General features: G+C 36.2%; 1 protein-coding gene across 1 annotated transcript in view; it reads left to right on the plus strand.

Moving 5' to 3' along the window:
* The window catches only part of ZNF407 (zinc finger protein 407), a 335,107-nt gene that overhangs the window by 109,979 nt on the left and 197,674 nt on the right, over positions 1-27,454 (plus strand). Inside the window, exon 4 of the mRNA XM_005517307.3 lies at positions 20,860-20,934. Within this exon, the coding sequence (XP_005517364.2) occupies positions 20,860-20,934 (75 nt within the window). The remainder of the gene's footprint in view (positions 1-20,859; positions 20,935-27,454) is intronic.

Here is a 27,454-nt window from a genome sequence, read left to right on the forward strand (position 1 = left end):
ATAACTTTCCTTTATGTCTGGTTGTTCTTGATATGAAAACCAGCAAGTGGGCCTTGTTTCAGTTGAGAAGCTATTGTAGAATAAAATAGACATGTGCTAAGAAAGAAGATAATTCATTTCAGCTGTGGAGAACTGTAGGCATGATAAATTATTTTCGTGTGTAAAATTCCCCGTTTCTGAGACAGTATTAGTTTTTACTTTAATTACTAGCTCCAGTAATGTTTCCTATCCATAACTGTCTACAAAATAGACTGTTGCTGCGCAGAGGGTATGGCCTGTTTACTCATCCATTGAAAAGAGTGCCTAAGTTCTACCAAGTCTTCCTTACTTGGTCTGAACTGCCTCTTGGGAGAGTGTCCTTCATTTAAATATTTAAATATTAATGTTTCATTTTACAGGCAGAAAACTTCAATGTCATTTTAAGGATATGCAACTTAACTGGGGAATCAGTACCCATCACAGGAGTGGAAATTATTTTTATATTTCATCCTAAGAGAAAGCATTTTAGAAAAATGCTACAGTGCTTCCATCTTGAGAAGTTTGACTGGTGTCTTATTTTCGTGTTGCAGAATAACAGCAGCAACAAAAACAACAGAAAGAGGCTGTCAGTGTGGTTTTCTCAAAAATGGTTTAGCTGACATTAGCCACAAATGAGCAGAGCGACACTAACTACTAATTGATTACAGTAATTACGCAGTCTTTGGCTAGTTTGTATTGGCAAACTATATATACTCCTCACATAAATGTGAACTTGCAGAATGCACAGAAAAGGTCACTCTCATTTGCATGATAGGCTTCATTAGAATATGCTAAGGACAAGACCTAGTGTTTTATGACTTCAGGTGATGAATAGCTACCATATTACTCTGCTTGCTGAAAGCATGTTTCAGTCACCTTAATTTACATGCTGTTTTTTAACACCAAGAAAAATCTGTGGGCTGGTAGGGAACTAGCAACAGATAACAGTTTCATTTTATTATGGTTGCATTGTGGATTGTGTTTCATTTTGCTCTTTGTTCTACAGAGGAAACAGACATTATTTTCAATACTTTCTTTTCAGGAGGAAATTTTTCTGTGATGTGTGCATTTCTCTCAGCAATGGCTATTTTGACCCCAAACTACAGTTTTGTTGGCAAGGACAACAAAAAAATTTACCCCATAAATATAGGTATTTTACAGTAAGTTTCCCTTTGAACATGGCGACTGAGGTAGGAAGGCAATACACTAAATCTTTAAAACTGGACATTGCTTCTTTCACTGTTTTTTTCAGCAAGAATGGGAAATGCAGTGTTTTACTTCCAGACTGACTTCAATGTCCACATGCAATGAAAGAAAAATAATTCTAACATATGAGACAAGAAATGTATTTCTAAAAAGAAATATAAAGTATGCATCCAGAGTGATGGGATTCTTGTATTAGATAGTAATTCTTTCATTCTAACTGCAGTTCTCCTTACAAATCCTATTGTACAACAGGCAGTAAGATTTCTCCTGATAATCATTATTTGTATGTTGTAACACACTGGAATATGGGCCTGATGTTTCTAGATATGTAGCTTTTAAAAAAATTTCTTGGATCACAAAAGGTACTTCTTTGAATAAAACTGGGTAGAAAATAAAAAAGTGGACAGTTTCATTATAAATTGCAGTTTTGTAATAAAATTGTACAATGAGCTTGCACAAGCTTTTTAAAATATCATTGCTGCCACTGAACAGGTCTGTAATTTATTTATTCAGGAATGTTAGAGGCATTTTTGATTTATTTGTTTTTAGAGAAGTTTTGTTAAGCAAGATAATGAGCAGAGCTGGTGTTAATCATTTACTGTGCAACTCTGAAAAATGAAAATTTTGCATATCTTTAGCACTGTTGGGGAAAATAAATTCACTCATGATGCTAATGGTCTATTGGTATAATTTTTTAAAAATGTTATCTGTTACTCTGGAGAGATCCAATAGATTCATATGTTATGCTAAAAGCTAAACTAATCAATATATAATTTTGCATCCATATGTACATATGTATTGAGTAATCAGAAGTATTTGTTAACTGTAAAGATGAAATATGAATTTGGGGGTGGTCACTGACGTAGATGCCTACATATTTGTTTATGAATAGCCCTTCAGGTGAACATATTCCACGTGTATTCACATAATACAAATAATACAAAGTTTACTTTTTAGAACAGGCTTTCAAGAATACTAAATGAGTTTGATCCTGTTCCAGGTGGCCCGGGGTTTACAAATATGGCATAAGTTGTCATGGCCTTTGCTAAATAGTATTTATTTTAAAGATTTACTCTAACAGTCTAACTAGTATAGGCTTTAGTGTAACTAATTTAGAGAATTTAAAAATTAGATGCCCTTTAACTTGTCTCTGTTTATACAGCTCAGAATTGCGATGTGTTCTGTCTGGCATACCGTCCTCTGATTTTTAAGATTAGTGTCTTCCATTTTTTAATTTCCTCCTGAGCAACTACAGATGGCTAAAACTGACTTTGGGGTACCAGTTCACCTGATTATCTTTATCTTGCTCGCTTTTTTTTTTTTTTTTTTTTTTTTTTTAAATAATTAATTAATTATTTTTTAATCAGGAGGTTCTCAGGAACAAACATGCATTACTTCCTGGGAACTAATGTAGTAATGGAGTTAGTGATTTTGACTTTTGGACCATGTGAAACTGTTAGCTTTATAAGGTGCTGGCAAGGTCGCTTTGGGACTTTGTTGTTTCAGAAAACGACTATATTTTTTTTGCCTGTTAAGCATTCACCAGAGAAGTTAAGGATGGGGAAACAGCCATTTGTCAGGAACTTGACTAATAAATAAATTTAATGACCTATTAAAAACAAATTAAGGAAAGTGTGATCTGAGGAAGACAGGTGAATCTTAGTATGTTTTTTCCAGTTATGGCCTCTATTCTTCAGAAATGTTGTAAAGGGTAGGAGCTTTTATCTGCACTGTCAATAACCCAATGCATTTCTGAATGATGCATGATCTCTGTCATTTGCCTGTCAAAGAGAGATGAACCTCCAATTTAAGCCCAAGTAGTTTGACTTACTCATGTGCTGGTGGACCATATACTGTTGGAACAAGCAGTTGAAATTTGTGCAGGAGGGATCATGCCCTTTTAGACCTTCTAAAGGAACATACTTAGTTTAACTAAGATTTTCTGATGCCTTGTATGGTGAAAAAGAAGGGAGGGGAAAAAGGTACCCTATTGCTGAAACACTTTTTAGCATCTTTAGCAGAAGGAAGTTTAGTGGATTCTGAAGTCTTCTGCCACTGTACACTTGAACCTCCATCATTGAGGCTGATAATGAATTTGACTGTTTCTTTACTAAGGGCTAAATTCCAGGCTGTGTTGTTACTCTGTACTGCACTCCATTGCTTGTCCTTGTTGTTATGCTCTTTTATGCCAGAAAAAGAATGCAGTTTGACAGCTATCACTACAAGTGCCTGTGGACATCATATACAAGCCAAATGCTAGATGGTGATAAATATGTTATGATTAGACCTTGTTATCTAGACCATATGTACTGTAGTGAAACCTACACTTGTTTGCTCTCTTCTTGTGAGGAAGTAGGCTTGCATTAATTTAAAGATACATTGAAAAAAAAATAATAATTTAAAAACTAATATTTTCAGTTTAATTTGTCTTATTGCTGGAGTGAAAAACATAATTTCTGAATGCTTTATGATACAATTTTTAATGATGCATCTACAAAAAGGTAAGAAGAAATGCTATGTTTGTGCTTACCAAAGTGATAAGAAAAAGCACAATCCTTTGTCAGCTGCAAATGTAAGAGTTACAGATGTACATTGCAAAACATGAGAAGGATGCTGAAAAAGGGAATTCCATTTTAACCTGAAAAACACTCAAAAGAATTTGCATGTTCACTTCTGTCAATGACTGCCTGCTAGCCCTTCTTTCCCTTTGTTATGGAGTGTATGAAAAAGAAGGGCAAAGATGTGTAGGTTATATTGGTCTCTTCTCTGTTCTTGGTTATGTCCCAGAAGAGGGAAGAGTGAGATACTGATGTGTGCCATTTCTAAACACCTACAGCTGAGGGGATCCATAGAAAAGTTGATAGCACTGAGGAAAGAACAGTTCTTCTTGGGGAGGGTTCTTGAGCAGTAAGGTTGGCCCTCCTGCAGGGAGGTTTCTCCACAGCACTGCTACTGGGAACATGGAAAATCCAGTTAGCTGAATGCTGAGCATGTACTAGTGTACCAGCTTCACCCTGAGGCACAGCAATTGCTGCGTGTTCTGACCAATCCAGGGGTTAACTTGTGCTGGAGCTAGCATTCCTCTTTTCCAGACTGGTGGGATTTATTAGGAAAATAGTAGGCTTGGCTGTGAATCCTTGTGTAAGGACAGTTGTCTGTCACACAACTTCATTTATGTCATGCCATGATGAAAGAAACTGTGAGTTTAAAGGCTTTTAGGATCCTTTCCAACTTGGCGAATTCTGTGATTCTTTGATCGGTGACATTTTTACCAACTCGTACCCATCCTTCCACCGTAATCCCTGATTAGAGGCAGCAATATTGGGTAATTACTTTGACTGGCCTTAAAATAAGTAAGTAAACATACTCACAATTTTACAACATATACTCATTTTCATCAAGGCTGTTAAAACACGTCTTGAAAAGTTGGATGTGTTTTTAGTCTAAGCAATGGTAAATTCTGAATGAGTTGTCAGTACTGTTAAGATTTGTGAAATTCCCTAATAGGTATTCAAGAAGGTAACTTCAATGCCAGGTAATATATGTGTTCTAAAATGTTGTGAAAGGGTTTTTCATACTTCTGTTTGTACTTGGGACTGCTCAGTTTTGATTTGTAAATTGTGTATATTTTTTGCATTGGTTTTAATTTTGAATGACTGCAGCACAACTGTTGAAGGATCCATATTTGGAAAGATTGTACTTTCATGATTGAAATAAGATAAAGGTTTGCAGCTGGTAGGTCTACACACCAGCTTTCCCACTTCCCCTCCTGAAAAAAAATATTAAAAAGAAAAAAAAGATAAAAAAATATAAATCTGGTTATATATTCAGGCTTTCTGTGCTGTAGCCCTAGTCAGAGTGCTTGAGATTTATTTTGTACTCATATTTCCAAGTGGATTTCCTAGATGGATGTACAGGAGTATAAAGCATAATGAAATCTAAATTAAGGAGCTAACAGGATACTCTCAGCACCCCATTGGATCCAGTCTGCTCTGAGAAGTGAGAATTTACTTCAGATGACGTATAAAAATGGGATTTCTAGGAGGGTGTTTGGCCAGGGATATTGTATTCAATGCTAATTTCTTCCACATCTGTTGTCTTTTAATGTCTTTGCAGTATTGGATTCTACCACTCTTCTAGCCTTGTGTAAGCAGACAGGGTCAGGTAATGAACACAAAGACTATGTTAGATCTAGTTATACAAAATCTCTCCTTGTGAACCTAAGTATGTTGACATTATCAGCAGACACATGTCCATTTTGTACTGCAGGAATGTGCAGGTTCAAAGAGGCAGAAAAGTGTGATAAGAAAACCTGGCATGAACAACCAGATTCCACTGATGCATGAACACAAACACACCAGCTCACAGATACACAAATATTCTGAGGCTAAAATAAAATAGTTTCTTGGCAGTTAATATTCACACTTAATTGGCTAATTGCCCAGCCTGACACTGGCACTGGCAGCATTACAGAGGTAATATTCTTATTAAAGGGTGAGCAGTTCCTCAGCAATGTCTCCGATATTTTTCATACAAATATTATCTTCTTTAACAGCAGGCACAGAAGTTTACTCATTTTTTAGGATTGACATTATTTCTGTTCAGTGCTAGGAAAATATATACATTGAAATCTTCTTTGTGTGCTTGGAGTAAGCAGAGAAGACAGAATATTTATGTTAAGCCAAATAATTTTATATGCCTATTCCTGTTTTTGTAGGGTCCATTAGATGAGAAAAGAGGTCTGGGGACTTTCCAGTATGAGCATCCTGTATTGTGGAGATTTAAATAGAAAGTCCAAGGTGTTTCCCATTTCATCATCAATGTTGAAAAGCAGTAGGATGACCAGCTGGTGATGGGTTAAGGGATCAGCTTATAGAAGTTTATCGTTCAGGGGCTGATTAGTAATGTGGGGATTAGTAATAGGATTCAAATCCCAGCACCTCCAGATAATAACAACAACTTTTTATTGTCTGATAATTTTTTTATAAGTTCTCTTTTAAAAAGTTTGGCTCCACTGTATTCCAATGAAATCACCATCAGAAATGACACTCAGGTTTGTTGTCACACTGGAAAAAAAATCACAATTGAAAGGGCATGGAAAATGAACTTTAAATAACAGCGACTCAAATTAAAATTGGTGGAAAATAGAGGGATATTAAGAATTACAGACCAGTGAACTGTAAGTGCTGGGTAAATTGAAGTTATATTTTAGAATACAAGTCTAAAACACAGTCATAATGCCAAGTCAAGCCAGTGTTACAAAGGAAAAGTATTTCCAAATATTTATACATATATGCAGACTACCTTATTGTCAGATGGGGAGCAAATACAGGTAGTCTGGATAGCTATGGATCCTCTAATAAATTCCTTTAGAACAGAACAATAAATACCTAGCTAATGGTTGTTTTGGAGCATTTTCTTTATGAATTAGTGATCGATAAAAAAGAAGCTTGAAACTTTAAAAATTATTAAGGGTGCCATATCACAAAGCATGCAATAGGCATACCACTGCTGGCATACTTGTGTTTAAAAAAACCAAAAAAAAGAGGAATAAATCTCTCAGCTATCGTTATTTAATTACTGGCACCATTTAGGAGATTTTTCTGTTGAAACCTTTAATTGTTCTACTGAGGCAGTTTGTCCTTTTCATAATATCTATCCTGCACTGGTCAAGCTGCATTTTTGATGTTTTATTTTTAAGGGTACAAAATGACTCCTACAAATTATGCACTTGACAAATACATGATCTATGCACTTGACAAATACATGATCTATGCACTTGACAAATACATGGTCTAGTCAAAAGAAAGGAATTAAATTTTCTTCTAAAAGCAATTTTCTCTTCTGTTGTTGGATTCACCAAAGGATGTGATCTGTCGCTGTGCTTCACAAGAAGCTCTCTTGAACTTGTGCAGAAGACAAGTGCTTTCAGAAATTGTAATGGTAGAGAAATTTGTATTGTTTATATTTGGGCTTGCTCATATGTTTTAGGCCTTCATTATGCAAGGTTCTGTGTGTTCTTGTGGTCTCTTTAATACTTCACAACGGCCTGGGTGGTGCTCAGCTTTCAGCAGAATAGAAATCTTCGTTGCATCATTGATTTCTTCTATTTCTTCAACTGCTGTTTAGGTGAAACTTAAAAAGCAGTCATAAAGAAGGGCATGTGTAAATTCTCTGAAATGCAGCAGACATAACCTGTGCTCAGCAACACATTTTCAAGTTTCCTTAAGTTGTAGGGGTCTTATGTGAAGCACAGTGTCTCTGCAGCACTGTTGCTTGTCAAGAGGAGCTCCATTGCACTGGAACATATTGGAGATTTTCAGCTCTTGCTAGGTCAGTGGTCTCAAAATTATTATTTAAAAACGCCTCAATAAATTTTAAAACATTTCAATAAAAGAGATAAAACCCCAGCAGTTTCTTTTTGGAGGATCCTGGGAGCTGATAACTGCTAGAAATCATACTGTCTGTACAAAAAAAGACAGTTGCTTTTTATTTTTAGGTGGAATTTTTAAGTGAAACTAAATGAAGTTTAATGGCTTATAACATTGCATGAATTTGTCAAAACTGATCAGCTGGATTGCTACACAATGAATACTGAAAACGTTCTGGTTTTTAGGCTTATAATAGCCTACAGCCATTCAAAAGTCAAAATGTTATTTGATGATTTCAGAATGTTAATGAAATTATTATTAATAGCACATATATTAATCTTAATGATATATGTAAATATGGGGAAATGTAAAGCTCTGTTGACACCAAAATAATTATTCTGCTGCTGAAAGTAAACCTGGGGTTAAATTTCAGTGATCAAGCATAAAACAGTTTGCTCTAAATGCATCAATAAAATAATTTCTGATGAAGTTTAAAATTGTATACAGGCTCAGGAGATTCTAAATGTTTTTTACACAAAAAAAATTGAAAAGGAAAGGATTATTCTGTTTACTTTTAAATTAGCAGAAAATAGTAACAGACTGTTCAGATTAAGAAAAAATTATATAAAAGGCTTTGCTTTGTTGTTATCTTGATTTCAGAAAATATAATATCTAATAGATGTTTAAGTCTGAGGTTTTTTAGGTGAGAGGGAAGTAACATGTATCATTCTCCACTGTGAATTAATTTGCTTAATAATTTTATTTGACTGGCTTGACTTTGTTTCTGTGCTTTTTGCTGTTTTAAGTTAAAATGTCCTTCTCTTGCAATATATATGTAATTATTTGGAGGTGTTAATCAAGCTGTTATATGGTTTTCATGCTTGCTTCCTTTTTCTTAGGAAGGCAATGGGCTTATGTTCAAGGAATGTAGAGTTTTCTTGTCTGTAGTTATATGCAGTAAACAGCATGATACATTTTTATTGTAATACCTATCTTTGAAAAGCTAAATGTTGGTAGCAGGATATGATCTCTCTATATTGCAGTGTGAAAAGAAAGGGAGCGTACTTGGTTGTAAAGGAGAATTTCATGGCATTTTACCTGTTGAGGGCCCTGTAGAGCCAGAAGTATAGTGACTTGCCTAAGTGACAGGCAGTAGCAGCCGTAGTGTCACTGTGTATTATCACCTCATGCTAGCTGGAAGCACTCCCTGAAGCCGATCTAGGTTGTATAGTCCTAGATGAGGTCTTCATGGGTGCTGACCATAAAAAGTTCATCAAAGTAATGAGGCGAGGCGAGAGCTTGGCGCTCATGGGCAGAGCTCAGCACCAAGGAGTGTGAACCGGCTCCAGCTGTGACAATAAAACAGCAGGTGGCTGCTGTCATTAGGGGTGGCAGATGAGGCAGGGGACTAACATTCAGCCCACAAAACTCTCATTTGTTAGCCATCGCCACTGTACCATGCAAAATAGCTTCCATCTCAGTCAATTTTACTTTGCAAAATATTACGCAGTCGCCATAAGAAAATTAGAGCCTTGGGTTTACAGGTTCCTTGGATTTTATAATCAGAAAACTTAGCGCTCTCAGGTTGTGTGGAAAATTGGACTTTTTTCTCCCTTGAACAGTTTGAGGATCTTTACAGTAATTTTATAATAGGTTGTTTCCACCCCAGCATGTGTTTATCAGTTAATATTTTGGACTATTTTATTTGTTACTCCTTTATAAAATCAATTCCATTCACCCGTTCAGCTATGTGTTGCACATTACGTTGCCTACTAGTCAGTGTTATAAGGGTTGCACACTGTTCAGACTATTTCTGTCTCTATGTCTGTCCATGTACAGACATTTCATGTAATGAATAATGAGTTTTTTTTGAGATGAGTTCTGCTAATCTGAGAAATTGTAAAGAAACAGAACAGCCCTTTAATTTGTTGGGTTTTTGTGTTTGCTTATTTCTATTAATATAAAATGTGAAAGTGTTTTGTATTTATTTAATCTCTGCAGAATGTTTTTAAACAACCTAAAATTTGAGGCCTTTCTCAGTTGCAAAATGTCCTGGTGCAGCTCATCCCTGCAGCCAGGCCTGTGGGTGTAAGGGTTAAACAGTGGGGAGTGTATTGGCTCCAATGTGAGAACCATTTCCTTACATCCAATTACAAACCTAAGCAGAAAATTGCATGTCAGTGGTTACATGCTCTGCTCCATAGCTGTAAGTGACCTCCAGGAAACAGGGAGAATTCAGGTGGTCATTTGGACATATGTCAGTTGTGAACATGTTAAATTCTAGTGCTCTAAGAGGAACCCATTCATGAAAATCAAAATGTGATACAATACTGAATAAAATAGAGTACCACAGTGTGCATTGGTACCTGTGTCATCTGTGCTGTCTGGTTCCTCTCCTACTGAAAGTGGACCTGTGGAATCCCTTAATTTCATGCTGGCACGTGAGTATTTATGGATACTCAAGTATGGATATATGGGGCTGTGGTTTCTATGACAGCATGGATTAGGAAGGAAAACCCCTTTAACTGAAACTTCATTTCAGGAAGATACTCAAAAAATAATATTTTTTTTAGACATGGTTTATGTTTCTTCATAGGACCAGACTGTCACTTTGTATATAAAACTGAAGTTCTGTAATTTTTCCTGTTCGCAATATACATTCCTTTTATTGCATCTTTTTGTGTAGTTTGTAAATTCTTCTTTTTTTTTTTTTTTTGAGATAGCATGCCTTAAGCTTTTGTTTGAGACTACACTGATTTTTTCTTCACTTCTTTGTTCAGCATGTGTATGTAGGTTTATCCAGGCCCTTGAGATCAAAGATTTTTTTTTTTTTTTCCTCAATTCCATTGGGCACCTATGTAGTAGTTCCTATATCTCTCATGTTTGATTTGTGGCCAGAAATGGTCAGAGTTAATCTCAGATGCTGGCTGGAATTGGAGTAATCTTTGCCAGAGAACATCTTCTGCTGTGTCACAGATATCATCTTTATGACTGTACTGATTTGTCTGATCTATATTCCTGTGCTTTTTCCAGACTGATGACAGTCTTCATACCAAGTGCATGCAACATCCTTACTGGAGTGCAAGAATGTGGGCTGATTTTGTGTACGTGTGTGTAAAACATCCATCTAAATTCTGTGGGATTTTCTTTTTTTCTTGTCTTTATTGCTTCAATTATAGTTTTGTTTCAGGTGAGTACTCTTAATCCCTTCAGTCCTGGCTTTGGATTTTTGAAGTGACTCCTGCTGGCTATCACAGGAAAATCTGAGAAACACCAGACTGTGGTTGGCAGCTTCAGTGATTCCACTGCTAAGTATGTGACTGAAGCAATGAGAGGTGTTAGTATTTTCTTATGGGATAAGTGGAGTAACACCACTGTTAGACCCAGAATTTTTATGTGGATAGACTTCTGTGCTCCTCATCATATCATCTGCATCCCCTATGATCAGTGCCATAATTTGGGAGAGTTTCATAGGTCTGTAATACTTGGATAGTGCGTAACAGTCTGTCTGGACCTGCATATCATGATTTGCTCTGAGAGACTGTTACTTTCTTCAGTCAGCTTCCTTTTTCAGTGGTAGGAGGAAGTTGTTGAAACACTCCACTTTTGGGAAGAGCTGGGCATGGCTGTAATGGGAATATCTGGAGAGACTGAGATGTCAGTTGAAGATGAAAGCTCTGAGCTTTTACTTATGCTCAAGTGCTAACAAAAATGTCTTCCAACAAAGAAAAACCAAACATTAATCAGACTTGCTTGTCAAGTGTAAGGTTGGCATGATGACACAGTGTTAGGTGGTTCTTAGTCCCTGAGGTAGCAATGGCCAGGGCCAGTGCCCAAGAACCCTTGGACAAGGAAAGCTGGAACCATCTTTGTACTTTAAACATATTTATGGGGGTACAAGGGTTAGATGCATTTTTTGTGGACTGAAACCAATGTGATCCACATGATAGCCTTTTTATTTCTTTGGCTGGAGTCAGTCAGTTTTGATTTGACCAGCCTGTTGTTAAAGGTTCATGCATGTGGATGGTACTACTGATGGTTGCAGATTAGGTCTTGCTGTCATAGATTTACTATTTTTATGCAGCTACTTTGGCAAAATGATATTCTAAAGTATTTTGCTTTCTACCTGAAGTCAAACAGTCTTGTGGAATGCCTGGATGTAAGGCAAAAAGGATGTGTTTTACAGCTGAGTTTAAGTCTCAGGAATAAACAAATCAACCAGCACTTGCTTTTCTATGTCAAGCAGAGACCTAGGGCAACATTTTCACTACTCTCAGAGATCAAGTAGACTGCAGAGTCTTTGCTCCAGCCACCATCTATCACCAGCAGCATTTCAAATTGTGGGGAAATTGTCAATAAAAATTGTGTATGTCTTCTGATTGTGTATGACTTCTGAGCAGTTCAGTCATCAGATAGTGACCAATTTATTCATCTCATTCCTTTCTTGGTACTTCTCAACTTTGCAAAAGACCACAGGCACTATAGCTGCAGAATTGACTGCGTTATGTGTGTGGCACTGCTACTGCAGGCCCTATGTATTTTCTAGTCGACAAATCAACTATCTTTAGATTTGTTTTGATTTCTTTTAAAGATGGGCAACAGTAGATTCTTTTGATGAGGAGAATTTTGTTCTCAAGATAGCTCTTCCTGTAGAAGCTCTGCATAAACTTGGTAATTCAGTCTGCAGTGTGATTTCTGAGCCGTCAGGAAGAAGCTACATCAAAAGTGATTTTTTATTTAAGAATAGCAAAATATTAAATATATTTGTTTGTCTCTATCAATTCTATTTTAAGTAGAAAGTCATTGGAACATCCTTATTTTGAGATAGCCTTATAGTCTGTTTCTTGCACTTTCAAAAGGTGTAGACTTTGCTCCTTGGGATCACTAGGAAGCTCTTTACAAACTGTCTACAGAAAGTCCAGTATTTCAAAACCCCTCTCAGGGTACCTAGAGATGTGGTTCACCTGACTCACCCAAAAGATTGAATCTACTTTAAAGAATTTCTGCCTGTTTATTCTGCTGTTGCTTTCCAGATGCTAAATGATGATATGTGAAACTGATGCCTACTGCATCAAATTCTTTATCTGAAATTCTGAGCATGCTAGGAAACGGGCTGGATTATGAGTAGGAAGTCAAGCCAGTGTCTGAAGAAGCTGGAAAGAATGGAAAAGGGAGGAATCAGTGTTATGAGAATGTTTGATATAAAAATCATGGAAAAATAAAAGACATAAGCTGTGTCTTGGTAGCAAGGTTAGCAAGGTTGGTAATGCACTACTCTGGATCGCAATGCTTACAGATGTAAACATTCATTTATGTTTAAAGCATTTCTGCAGCCTCATTTGGCATGGCAAGTATGTTTTCTTGTGACGTCCTGGTTTTGGATGTTTGTGTTAATCTCTCTTAAATGCAAGGCACTCCCAACTCCAAACCTAGGACTGCATTTCAGACTTTAGGAAAAAAGGTTCTGCATTGTGGTAGACTGGAGAGGTTGATAGCAGCACAAGAGAAATCACATTGTGATTCTGTCTTTTTTTTTTTTTTTTTTTTTGTATTTGTGCAGCTGTTAGATTACCAAACACCTGTTAGAGGTGACAGTTACAGATGCTCAATAACCAATGAAAATTAATAGAACATGTGATTCTTTTAGCTTAGAAGTGATTTGGTAAGATGTGTTTAGAAATCTAATTATGTACTGCTGCTGTCTACCATTATCACTTAACATTCATTAACTTCTCTGAATATTGAAACAAACATTTCTTGCAGTGGTACTAATTTTCTCATATATTTGTAAGGTGATTTTCTGATAGAGGGAACACCTGATTTGAAAGTTTTTGCCACTGTTTAGCTATTTTAAGTTTGTTCTTCAAGTAAATAAAAGCAAAGTTCCATTTGTTTACTTACAGTTAACACTTGTTGTTGTGTCTTCAGATATAAAAGTTCACAATTCCCCTCTTAAGTTTCAACTCACTTTTATGTTAGAGGATTGATCTCCAGGGAGGATGCTTGTCGGAGGACTGTGCCTTCTCCACAAATAATAATTACCACTGGCTGGATGTGGCTTATTCCTGCAGCTGTCATTGAAGAGTACTTTTTGTATTTAAAATAAAACACCACTACACAATGTCTTCAAACCAAAAAGGTTCAGAGTGGACCCTTAGCTAACTTGCAGGAAACCTTTTTGATTTCCATTAGAAAATAAGTAACTTCAGGTGAGGCACACAGGTAAGTGAGCCTCATGGGGGAAGAAATGCTATAAATGCTGCCAATGAATTCCCTTTTTTTTTTTGCCACAGTCCTTGAAATAACAGACTAAATTTCTGTCCTGGATGGTTTATATTATAAAATACATCTCTTAATGTATGGTGAGAAGACCCAACAACTTCGGATGGCAAGATAAGCTTAAGTGGAACAGTAGAGGAAGTTTTCTGTTTTATTTAGTTTGCTCTTTCTTTGTACCCAGGTCTCTTCTGCCAGAACATGTAAGAGGAGATGATTGTGCCAGTTGCTACTACTTTATGGCTGTGGGGCTAATAATTCTTTGCCATCTTGAGAATAGCAGATTGGTGGCAGAGAGCAACAAGAGTATGTTGAGGGATGTCTCTCTCTTCTGGTTGATAGATGCAGGAATATGCAGGAACAACACAGTCGATTGATTGATTGATCGTGCGCAACTCATCCATAATGATCTGTCTGATATAGCAGTAAATTATTCTTGAGATTGATGCAGGTCATTGAACAGCACATTGACAATCCTGTTGTCTGTCATCCTGTTCAAAGCAAGGCAGGAACAGTAGCTGCTGTGATAGTCAAGTCTACCTTGGGTGCTAACTGTGTGCAGGTGTTCTGATAATACAAGTTGTCTTTATTTTTTGGGCAGCTTGGCTCCATTGCTAGCATGTTACAAGTAACATTAAAAAAGAGATATTTTTAGAAGAAAAGGTCATAGTCATTGTATTGATGATTTCATAGTAACATAAAAACCACTTGAAAATGTTTGGTTTTAAACTTCAGTAGCAAAACTTCTCTATGGAAAAGAAGCTAATAAATAATTAAGAAACATACTTGGTTGTTGCATGGAAAATTGTAATCCCTCCTTCCCCCCCCAAGCTTAAACAACACCCAAAAACCCCTGAAAATTGAAGCAGAAATTCTGATAGTTCTCAGAAATTCAAAAGTTATCTTGGTCTTAGGCTCCATAAATTACCATCATATCTTCCCATTGTTATCTGGGTTCTTGTCTTGTTAGTGATGGCAAAGTTGTCTTCATTTACGTTCTTTTGGTTTCTCTTTTCAAAAGGAAAAGTTTGAATTTTCCATTCTGCCAAGTTACACACACTTGAAGATGCGGATGTATGGTTATGTTTTACTTCCCAGTTTAATTACCCGTGTTGGTGAGGGTGGAGCATAGAGCAGTCGTATCCTTCTTTGACACATGGGGTCAGCAGGGAGTAGAAGGCAGCGTGTCACAGCGTTCTCAACATCGCAGACGGCATGATCACGCTTGACTTGTTAACCTTTTGAAATGTTTTTTGATTTTTTTTATTAAATTTACAAAGAATAACCCTCTCCTTTATTTGGAAGCAATAAGACCTGTTTCATTTGGCTGTTAAATGGGTCTGGAGAAAACTCTATCTTTCCTATGCAGGGTTCTAGGACTTGACGTCCTGTCATAGAGGGCATGAAGTTTTTCAGATATTTGGATGTTTTCTACATTAGACTTCGCCCTGCCTGATACTTACTTGAACCTGACATCTTGTCACAAAGGGCATGAAACCTTTCAGACTACGGGATATCTTCCACACCAGACTCTGCCCTGCCAGATACTTTCTTTTAAATTGAGTCCCTTGCGCGCAGTCTTGCAAGAGCTCCAGTCTGGACCCTTCAGAATCTGCAAACATCCACAAATGATGGACTTGAAGAAATTCTCAGGAATTTAGACTTTTGATGCATGGAAAGAAAAGCTGACTCGTTCACAGAAAACCATTGCTTTGTGAAGAGTTCTCGGTGCTCTTGCTCCTGAAGTTTACCTGCTGAATACAAAATCCTGGTGGAGACCTGAGATTTGGGTAGCAACTTTTTATATAATTTGGGGAATTAAAAAACTTAAAGTTTTTAGTTCAGGTACACTGTTTAAATACTATTTGACTTAATGCTGATTTGAATATGTGAAGTTCTACTTCTCTGGGTAGAATAAAACAATTGCTTCACAACTCAAGTGCTTGCAAAAATCTGTACTTACATATACAAGTTTTGTTGAATGTTCTGAAATACATGTGCATCCTGGTATTTCTTGAGAAAATGCACTATTTCTTTCTCCTACTGGTTGCTACTCCTGTGTGCATGGCTCCATGGGAACCACACATTCAACTACAATTAGGGTTTCCAGTGTTTTTCAAGACACAGTAAGAACAAGAATGCTTCATTAAGGTGGTAAGAACCATAGATTCCACATTGTTATTTACTTACCTGAACATATCCCATTCCCCCTTCTTGGAATCATCTGTGAAGCTTGCCTTGATATTGTTTGTTGCCTTGCGTGAAGATACAAGAACAGAAATTCAAGCACGGATCACTGAACACATAACCTGATGTGAACAGGATAATGTATTATTTCATTCTATTCTGTGATGATGTATAAAAGTTTTATACAAGTTTTATACAAGTTTTATAAAAGAGATGCTTTTTCTTATTATTTCTTGATGCTGTCAGATCTCCAAGCTGATTCATCCAAAATGGTAAAACATTCTATCCTTTCTATGTGCCTGAAACCTATGCTAAAACAAAGCATTAAATTATTGGATTTATTTATGGGTTTGATTTTGGTTTTTTTTAAAGGCTCTCAAGCAGCTTTTTTAAACAACCTATGTACTTGGGTTATGCACTAGCTTACCTATATTCCCAGAGTTAAATTTGTGTATAAAGAGGTTTTAGACAGTTTAAAGGAGATGTAAAGGATATTGAGAATATGAATAAAGGCTAGATATTCATTGTTATTCTCCTAGACTTTTCTGCCGTCATTGAACATTGTTGTCTGTAAGATAAATTCTCCAAGAGCAGTTGCAGAGAGCAATGTATCCACGGAGAAGTGATTTAAAATTGCTCTTCAGCTGCCTGATACCTTGTTTGTAGAGTACCACAAAAATAAATTCCCGTGCTGGCCCTCCTCAACAGTTATGTGCAGTTAGAAAATGACTGGTCTGTCACCATGGCTTCGAGTGACTTTCTGGTAGAGGTAAGATGTAGCTCCTTCCTTGGAACTAGGCCAAGGCTGAGCACTTGGTGCTCAGGCAGGAAATAACAGGTTTCATGACTTTATGGCCCAGAATGCTTGTTTTGGTCTGTGTGTGTTGTGTGTTTGGTTCTGGTTTCTTGGGGCTTTTTTTTTAGGTTTTTCAATAAGCCAGTGATGTACTTATTCAAAAGGAAAGAGCTATTATGGATTCAAAACATAATAAAACTTAGAATCTTTTGCCCTCTCAGAGCAAGATACTTCACAGAGAACAGTTCTCTCACCACAGAGAAAATAGAAAACAGACAATAAATGACAGATTATTCCTATTCCTTGGGTACTGTGATGATAAACATTGTACATGCTGAAAAATTTGTATTACACTAGAATAAAAAGTGGAAGTAAAGATGTTCCAGTATGTTTCTTTATTCCCAGAATTAGAAGTCCCTTTGTTTCTTTTGTACTTTAAAATGTGCTTTTATAACTGAAGACAAGTCTATAGAGGCTCCTAAATCAGTTACAGACATTCTGAGAGAGTGTCCAAATACTATTTGAAGATTGCCATGGCATATGAATGGTCACGTTCCTACAAACCACAACTCTTCTAAGAGGAAACCAGAATATTCTGCAAACTTATTTTGGGAAAGGTGCTCATGTATTTATGATTTAAAGTAATTTTTATTTATAGTCTTTGTGGAAAAAGTTGTCTATAGGGAATGAAGATGCTATTCTAAAGCTCTGTGTAATTTTTCAACTTGTCTTTAATTTATCCTGTAGTTTCAACATAGAGTGTATGACTGAGGATTTTGCTGGTTTTGAAGCCAGAGTAGTTGAAAATCACAAAAAAAGTTAACCCAACATAATGCTACTGCCAGCAAAAGAAGTCCTGCCTACTCACCACTTTAAGAGGAGGCTTCTAGTAGTCTTCCTACCAAATGAAGGGAACTCCCAGTGACCATGTCACGGATGTCTAGGCTAGACATTTCTGCCTGTTGAAACCTGACCCACAGGAGAGCAGCTGGGCTGTGACTTCTTGTCTTCATGTGGGTTGAGAATGAATTTGTCCAGATGAGAGTTTGTAAAACTGGTTCCAGGTCTCTAGTATGGCCTTGTTTGCATGTACTTGAAACAGTATTTTAATTACAGGGTTTTTTCTGCTCCTTTTTGATGCACTTCTGAAACTAGTTAGTTTTTAACATTTGAATGTTTATACTTCCACTAGAACTAAAAACAAGAAATGAGAAATTTGATGAAGCCTGAATTGCTGCTTACCAATTGCTGATGGAAAGATTCCTCTTGATTTGAAGATATATCAGTGCAATATATCTTAAAAGCACTCACTCAGTCCTTGTAGATGCCAGTAAAACTTACCTTAATTCAAAAGGCCAAGGCTAAATCATATCTATTCTAGCAGTAGCTTGGGAATAACTGATTTACCTCAGCAGAGGTAAATAGAGTAGATAAACCCATTATTTTTTGACTGCTAAACCATTAATTCAAAACCTAGAGTTACTGAATGTATGGAAATAATTTTTGTGTTTCTTTTGTAAAGCCAGCAAACACTGCTACCACCTCTCTGAAAAAGCCCTGCAGGATTTAGTAAACAAAACCAAATAGTTTTCACCTGTCTCTCTGTGCATTTGTTTGTTTGTTTGTTTGTTTGTTTGTTTTAGTGGGTGGTCCTCAAACTCGGCATCCAAACAAGGTTGTTTAGACTTTGCCCCTTGTTTTAATAATGCCTGTCTCTGCTGGTAATTTTTTGTTATCTTGTTCTCAATTTCTTACGAAAATAGCAACTCTGCTTTTATTCTTAAACTCTGGTTCTCTTAAAGTAGGGAGCTGACCCTGAGCTATGTGGAGTGCTCCAGACTTGCACTGAGGCATTCTGCACTCCTCAAGTCTGAAGCCTTTGAGCCTTACATTAAAAGCTTAAAATTAGCAGGTGCTGAGACACGAACTGAGTCAGGGTTCATTTTATTTGTGCTGTGTAACAGCAACAAAATGGTTGCTAGAATATAGATGCAACAGAGAGGAGGCAGAAAGCGAGATTAATTGTTTCAAGTTATTACCAATGCCTGTGTCTTTGATTTTGCAGAAAGGTATGTCTGTCTGTACCCCCTGCAGTTGTGGGGTATATGAAATGGTTAGTCTTTGTTTGGAAGCTTTAACAGAATGGGCTCAGAAACCAAAAAGTGCTTCCCTGAAAATACCTTGTAGCTGGTTGGAATCTTTATATTCCATGCAAATAGCAAAATATTTCTTTAGAACTCCGATTGCACATTGCTCTTTCACAGTAATTTCATTGAGTTTATTTTTCTTTTAGAGAAGGGGGAAAATGAAAGTTTGTAACAGGAAATACAGGTGCTACTAAATGAAAATACGGTTGGTGCCTTCCACAGCTGTGTGGAAATACTATTCCTGTTGAAAAGCAAGGACAGTACATTTTGTATGCCTTATGCTTTTATTAGAACACATTTTCTTATTTTGTTACAATTATTTTCCCTATGTACAGTGATTTTGATGACACTTGCATAGTAATGATGGTAAAGGTGTAACAGATTATTCACAGTTGAAATAGTTATGATGCCGTACTAATAAGTTTGGTACAGAAAAGTGTTTAGTATACTTTTAAAATGTATTTTTGTAAAAAATAAGGAAATTGGTACCATTTAAATAAGACAGTATTATATTCTTACACCTTAAGGGATGCACAAGAGAGATTCTCTGTAATAATGTGCAAGTGCCCAAAGAAGATCAGACACGGAAAAGCTAAATTAACATAATTGTAAAGGAAAAGTACTGTGTCTTTGCTTTTGTGGCTCTTATACCCGATAGTGCTGGTGTTTTACAGTCCTTCCATTGTCCATTACTGCAAACACGTCCAGATGAATTCAGCGTTTAATGTTAAAAATCTTATAACATGCCAGTTTGATTTGTAGCCCTTCATATCATGGAATGCTAATTAAAATCATATTTTTGCATATGTCATGCCTTTCATGTACATATGCAAATAGAGTCTATTGCCTTTCAGCTATTAGTAATTAACTTTATGAAGGACAGCTGTAATACATAATTAACAAAAATGTTTGCAAGCCCTTTTCACACTGAAAGTTGCAGCAGTAAAATTTTTGCTTATCGAGAGAACCATTTTAGTTCGAAGCTTCAGTCTGATATCTAAATTGTTTGAAGCAGTCACATGACATAATTAAATTGATGTTATGGTCTTATCAGCAGAAGAATAGTGCGTGATAGGCTTCTCTCTGTTCCATTATGTATGTCACCAAAATGAAAGTAAATTATTTGGTTTGGTTTGGTTTGGTTTGGTTTGGTTTGGTTTGGTTTGGTAGAAACGTGATGCCAGGTAGTATGTGTTTTGTGTCTGCTGTTGGTGCTTTGAAGGATGTCTTGCCAGTTTGAACAATATTCCTGCTCATAGTGTATTCATGAACATGTGCTTCATGTTTTTCATCCTTTTTTTTCACAGGGCTATAAAATAACTAAGGCTATTAATTTGTTTCTATGTGTATCTCTTTAAATAATTAATACAGTGAAGTTTGACTAGGCATAAGCAGCGATTAAAGCATCTTATCTTGCTATTTTTTCATGTTTCTCATTAAAAACAATGAAACTACCTGTATGAAGAAAGGTTGCAGGACGGGCCCATCAGGCTTAAATAAATTCAAAGGTGTAGCTAAAACTGTATTTCTTTATAACATCAGAAAATGTTGTTTAGGTAAAACAGACTATATTATCAGTATAATGTGTAAGGTGTTCTAATTTGCAAAGGGAGTGAGAAACAGATTTTCCATTCTTTGACTAATGATGTATGATTGGGACTTGTAAGATAAAAAGCCAAGGGACTGCAAAATGAGGGATGTCTGTTGTTGCAGAATGGACTCCCCAGTCTCAGTCACATCCTAGCAGAGGAGGGTTTTTTTAAGGTCTGCCTTTAATGAAATACGTTCAAGTGCATGCTCAAAACAGAAAAAAAAAAAAGTTTAGTAAAATCTTTCTCATTTGTTCTTTGTTTGACAGGGTGGCATTTGTGATGAAGAAGCATCTGAATACACATTTATTGGGCAAACACGGAGTTGGCACACCCAAAGAAAGGTAAACCGCTTTAAAATGCTTTTTCATCGAATCTTACATAGTATGTAGCAATCTTTCCTAGAATATTTAGCTTGCCCACAGCTAAGCCATCTGGATTTTTACCTCAGCTCATACAGAGGTCCAACATGTTTAAGTGCTCTGATGTCGTGGTTATTACATGTCTGTAGAAAGAAATTCCATGTAAAAGGTGTAGGATTTGCACCTTTTGGGGCGTTTTTTTAAAGGTGATATTATTTTCTCAAAACTTTCATAGTTGTAAATGTCCCTCTCAGTACAAAATCAAATGTTTGGGTATTTTTGTTTTTTTCCCCCGTTCTGTTCTTTTCTTGCTGGCCTTGATGCTCATAGGTTTATAAAATTATTTTCTAAGAGATCAAAGCCACAGAGGAATCAAAAAGAAAGTTTCCTCTATTGTTCTTGGGCAGAAAGGGAGATTTGGTGTTTTCACTATTTTTAAAATGATTTAATTTATTTCTTCAATCTGTACACAGCTACTTATTCTCCAACTTTGTTTGCAAGCAGGTTATTTTTTATATGGTTTAAAATATAACTGTGTTTTACAAATTCAATGGCACTGTGTTTGCAGATAAACAGATTTTGCTTCAGATTTATTTGGCACATTGTGGCTTAGCTATTGCTATTTCATTGAATCTTTGGGCCAACTGGAAAATTGATGTGTTTTGGATAGCCGAAAGATCGCATATTCTCTTTCAGCCTGGGTGTATGGAGGTGTTCATTGCTGGATACTTGATACTGTTTCAAGTATTACTGCCTTGTAACTCATTCTTTGGGGGTAGGCTCTTATAAATAAAGAGCATTTTCTGGCTTTGATATGAAAAAAGAGGACAAGAAATGATAGGAGCTGTAGGAGAACACAGCAAAGCTCTTTCTGAGCAACGTTCATTTCTTGTTAAAGACAATGGAAATTGTGGTCGATTAGACACATTCTTAACAAGTTTGTCACACTTAAATAACAGAGGGACCTAAGAGTAGAGTTTTAAATTAGCAACCCATATATGTCGTAGTTTGACTAAGCACCGATTTTGGTGGTGCTTTTATTTTAAAGAAGATTTCTTCTACAAAGGGCTTAACCAAAATTTCCCTAACATTTGATTATTCAAGAGTTTTGAGGTATTCTATTTAATCTAAAATACACAATGATGCATTGAAAAAACAATTATAGTTTCATCAAAGCAGATATCATAATAAAGTTTATGTTGGTTATCTCTTGTCATAGCACAACAATTACAAAAAGTGTTTTGCTCTGGTGGCTTATTTTATAACTGGAAGCATTCAATATCAATATGTTCTTTTACAAGGGTGTACTTACTGTAGAGTCATCATAAATACAATGTAGAGATAACTTGCATTACCCTAGTAAATATGTACACAATAAAGGATACATACAATAGATTTTCCAAATATAGTATCTTAGCCTGAGAGGCATATTTTTAGTGATGATCATCTTGAAATTAATTCCTAAACAAGCAGGATGCTATAAACTACATCATCAGTTGTTGTTGGCATTTCTTTGGGTATTTTGTTGTGAAAGCCTCCTGGCTGTGGCAATTTTCCCCATTTCTTCCCCTATTCCTTCAAGGCTTTCTGGTTGGCTGGTCAGCATGGCACAAGGTGGAGGAAGCGGCTGAGGATGGCAGGTTTTCAAGGAGTAGAGAAACCCTGCTGAGGCCCACTGCTAGCCCTGCTGGCTAGCATGGCTGGGGAGGCTTTGCCTCCAGCATAGGCAGGTGGAATTGGAGTGACTTCAGGCCCTTTTCTGTGCAATTTCAGCATCCATCTTTTGGGTGTTCCTTTTCCATAATACCTTTTCAGGTGGCACTTCAGCTTAATGTACAGCAGCATCAAACAGTAGTGGCAGAGCTACAACAACAATATAAATTTCTAGTAGCAGTCTCTCTGTGGAGATGGGGGATGTTTAAGCCACGTGAACTACTGCAGTAAATGCCAAAACACTGTTGCTTGCCTTTCCACCTTTCCTCTCCTATTATGAGAAAGTTTTATGCCTTTTAATGGCTTTAGGAACCAATAAAATCCTTCTTCTGCATGTTAAACCATCACTTTTGGCATAAACATATTATAAATTAGGTTACGTAGTTTTCGTACCTATGTAAAACATTAATGCCTTGATTATAATTTTGCAAGCTTGCTATTTTTTAATTTCTCTAGGACAATATAATCAGTTTATTCTTTATGTTTTGAATTTGATTCTGCCCTCTGATACACTGCATATTATAGCAAATACTAATAGAAGCTAGCTAAATAGGCTGTGACAATTAAATTAATAATGCATTTTATTTGCAAGTGTTTAGTCTTCATGGTTTGACTGATATATGCAAAGATGGTAATTTATTAAAAGTAAATTCATGTAATTGTACTACAGAATTTGATGGACCAAAAAAAGTTGTCAGCATGACTATCATCAAAAACAGAAAATTGAAAAGAAGTTCAAAAGGGTGCTTGAAAAAGAATAGTTATAACCAATACACCCCAAGAAATTGAGGCCCTTTTAACAAACTTCTTAGAATGCAATTGCTGGTGGTACACATTGAGGTAGTTCTGAAAGGGAGAGAAAAAATACATTTACAATTTAGTAAGCACTACTTAACTTGTACAGCTTGCTCTCTCTAGCTTTCCATTACTATTGGGGTTTTATATGCACAAAAGGGAGGAGTTATGGAGGCTGTGAAGTGTTTGCATGGGCAGATACAGAAAATGAGTATAAGTCATAATGAAATTGCTAGTAAAACATCTTTTGTTTAGGTTATTTTCTTTTAAAAAAAGAGAAAACATAATTGATTTAAGGGGAAAATACTGTGCAATTGAAAATCACATAAGTTTTTAAAAAATAAACTTGTAGTAAAATGTCTGCACATTTCAAACACAAAACCCCCTACTGCCTAGTCCATTATGATCATTACCATTTAATAGCTGACTCAAAAGTGGGATGTTTTAATAGAAATAGTTCCTCTAAGGTATATTTTCCTGTTATTGGAACTGTGATACTGATTTATTGTCAACTTGAATGTGTCTCAAAACTGGCATGTTACCTGCTAAGTCCAAGGCCGGTACATACTTGGTACTTCAGTGTCAGTAGTCTTCATGGGACCTATAACTATATCTTATTGGCAGGATAAATCTTTGGCTACACCTTTATTGTGTCTAGGAGACATTGTGGTTGAGGACAAGGTGAATGTATCAGTAATGTTAATGGTGCCAAGTTCTAATTTCTATTACATCATTACTTAGGTGTAAATTGTGTCAGAACACAGAACAAACAGGCGTTTCACTGTTAAGATACACACCTACACACACATAAAAATATGAGAAAGAAAATAAAAATAAATACACTAAACCATTCATCAGTGAGCTTGAATTCTGCCACTGTTAAATACGACTCTGGATTTAGAAATGTTTTATATGAAAAATACACATAAACATTCTTTAAAGATTTTTAGAGACACCATTAGTACTGTGAAATACACATTTTCTAGTTTATGATACTTTCTTGACTAGAGTTCTATCTGATACATCCGTTTAAAAAATTGTTTACATAAGAAAAAGCTATAGAAAAGCCTTTATAGTTGTTTAATTACCTCATCTTCCTTATAAATTTTAAATGATGAATTGCCTCTGAAATAACTTCACATATGAGTAATCCCATTGAATCAAATAGAATCATTCATATATATGAAGTTACTGGTAGCACAAACAGTCACTGATTTGGAATATCTGTTATAACGCAATTCATGTAAAGGTCATTAAGTATATACTTGGTTTTGCAAGGTTCTAGTATTTTTCATGTGCTTTAAGAATGGGATCAGTGTCACAGTGCTAGTCCATCATATGAAGATCATATGATTTTCAAATGATCTTGATTGACTGAAAAAACTGTGCAGTGATTTCAACTTGAGAGCCAGAGCTATAGGTAAATACCTACTGCTGTGTAATAGCAACCTAAATATGTTCGAGATGCTTTGTCAAGTAACATTGGAATATAACATAGTTCTAAAATTTGTGTATTTTTTATGCTTTGAAGTAAAATGAGGAAATTCCTAGTTGCCAGTTATTTCATGTGCTTGCACAAGCCCATCTGAATTTTTGAATATTAAATTCTACTAGTATGTAAATATAAAATAGACAAGACTGTAGGTATGTCAGCGGAAGGGACTGTTGAGGTCTAATTGAAAAATAGCCAGGAAAAATAAACACAGGGTTGATGTTTGGTATATTATTTAGAAAACTGTCCTGTAATCAGCTGCTGTGACCTGATATTTCCATTTTGAATGTAAAACTAGAAGTGTATTAAGTCCATCAGTGCAACCTTCTTTTATTTAACTGAACTGTTAATTCTTCTTTTGAAGCATTTTTCTTTCTTTGAGTAGAGAAATTTGTGCTAATAACTATTTGATATGCCTATTTTGGGTAATGCTACCCCTGCAAAGTAAAAAGATGCATTTTGATGTTACAGCAAATTTTGGGTAAACAAGTGGCAAAAGTCACAAAGTGATGTGCCATTCAGTACAAAAGGGAGTTGTTCCAGTCATATGTCCCAGCTTTCTGCTTCCACTGCATAAGTCAACCATGCAGGCCAAGAAGGTAAGGGTTAGTATGTAATAATTTTGTCATAACCTGCTGGTGTTCTGAAGGAATGAGGTCTTTATGTGGCTGTCTCATGGAAGGGTTTCCAGTTAGAGACACTGGCAGTACATATGGATCCACTGGAGAAGAGGCTATCTATAGTAGCAGAGGGTGGTGTGCTGAGTCTTGCCTTCTAGCTTTTTCATCACCTTTTACTGCTTCTTGCAGATGAGTTTGAGCTTTTTGACTGAAACCAAACACTACTAGGTTAACTAGATAGGAATGAAAAGCTTTGCTTAATTGATTATTTCCTGCATTTTGCTGTAAAAGGTTCTCGGAGAGTTACATAATCATTCTTTGGAAAACTCCTATGGAAAGAAATGTATCTTTTTCTTGAAATATTTGCTGTTTGGAAGTTTGTGATGAGAGGATGTGTGTATGTAAAGTACTCAATTTTAGCAGTGTTTGGGAGTTAAAGTTTTGCCTAAGATGCTTGCAGCTTTCCATGTTTTGGAGGCTTATCTGACCTTTGCAAGCAGTATTTCTCTTTGGTGTTCAGCTCTTTCCTGGTGCTATACTATGTCAGAGTGTGAAACGGGTTCCATAGGTACAGGCTCCTACATAATCACTTGCTGCCTGAGTGCTTTTTTCTGTCTGACAAGGAACATAAGGAAGCCATCGGGGTTACTTGTGATTCCTGAGGTACTGGAAGTAGAAGACATGCTGAAAATGCACAACTTTCCTTATGTCTTGTTGTCTGTACATACATCACATGCATTTGCTTTGCTATGAAGAAATTAAGACTAGGCAGACATTTATACGTTTGAAGACTGCTATCACAAAGACAAGTGATGACTTCAGCATCTTCTCAGAAAGAAAAATAATAAGTGAAAGTTGCAAAAGAATAAAGTTATTTTGCTACTACTCATTATTTGTTCTTTCTATCAAATCCTGGCAATATTAGAGTTTAGTTCAGAAGGAAGGGCAATCTGAAGTAAGTTTATTTTAATTGCTAGGTATGGGAGTTGTTTTGGAAATTTCTGCAATCAGCAACAGTCTTCCTGTTGTGAAGGCTAAGCTGCTATGGTAAGAAAATAGAGGGAGTACCTAATGGGATTCATGCTGCCAACAGCGAGTACCTTTGGCTAATTTTAAGCATCCTAACATGATGTAAACGATGATCTCACATTCATAAACAACCAAGTATTGTCTAGAGCATAGGTTATTGCTTCCATTAACAAGCCTATGCTAACATTGTCTGTGAATCTGTGGAAGACAGTGTGGGTAATTGCTGAAAGCACCAGCTTTATTTCACTGTGGTTTGTTTCCAAGGAAAACATAGTTCCTTGTTGCATGCCATCAGCCAAAAAGTTGTAAGCTGCAAACTGATCCCTCCTCTGTTGCAGTCAGCTGAAAGTAAGCTGTTCCTGTTGTGTGTCTCAGCTTGATGCTTCTACTGTGTAAGGCAGCTGTGTAGGCTGAGAGGGTGAAGATTAGGATGGCAATATATCTCTAGCTCCCTTTTTACCTGTGTGGGACTGGTAGCAAGGGATGTCTCCAGACAATTCTGCAGTCCATGTTACAATTCTTTGAGGGATGTACATTGTGACATTTATAGATGTAAAATGTTCCATGTCTTGGGTGATACCATGACTTTTAACTTTGATCATTCTATATAATACAACACAAATATTTATTGAGAACACTCTAAAGGAAATCGAAACATAATCTCTTGACCATGCTGCAATGAAATATTTTCCATACATTCTGAAGAATCAAGAGGAGTGTTTTGTAAACTTTGGAAGTGAAAACAGAAGTTCTGTGGCAAATGCTGTATATGACTGATGGTAGAAGCTTACTTTCTACTTTTTAGCCACACACTTCATATTTCTTGCATCAAGTTATGATGTCATCATGACTA

This window comes from Pseudopodoces humilis, chromosome 1, assembly GCF_049639895.1.
Source record: "Pseudopodoces humilis isolate 2021_Gansu_Grassland_sample_001 chromosome 1, ASM4963989v1, whole genome shotgun sequence".
NCBI lineage: Eukaryota > Metazoa > Chordata > Aves > Passeriformes > Paridae > Pseudopodoces > Pseudopodoces humilis.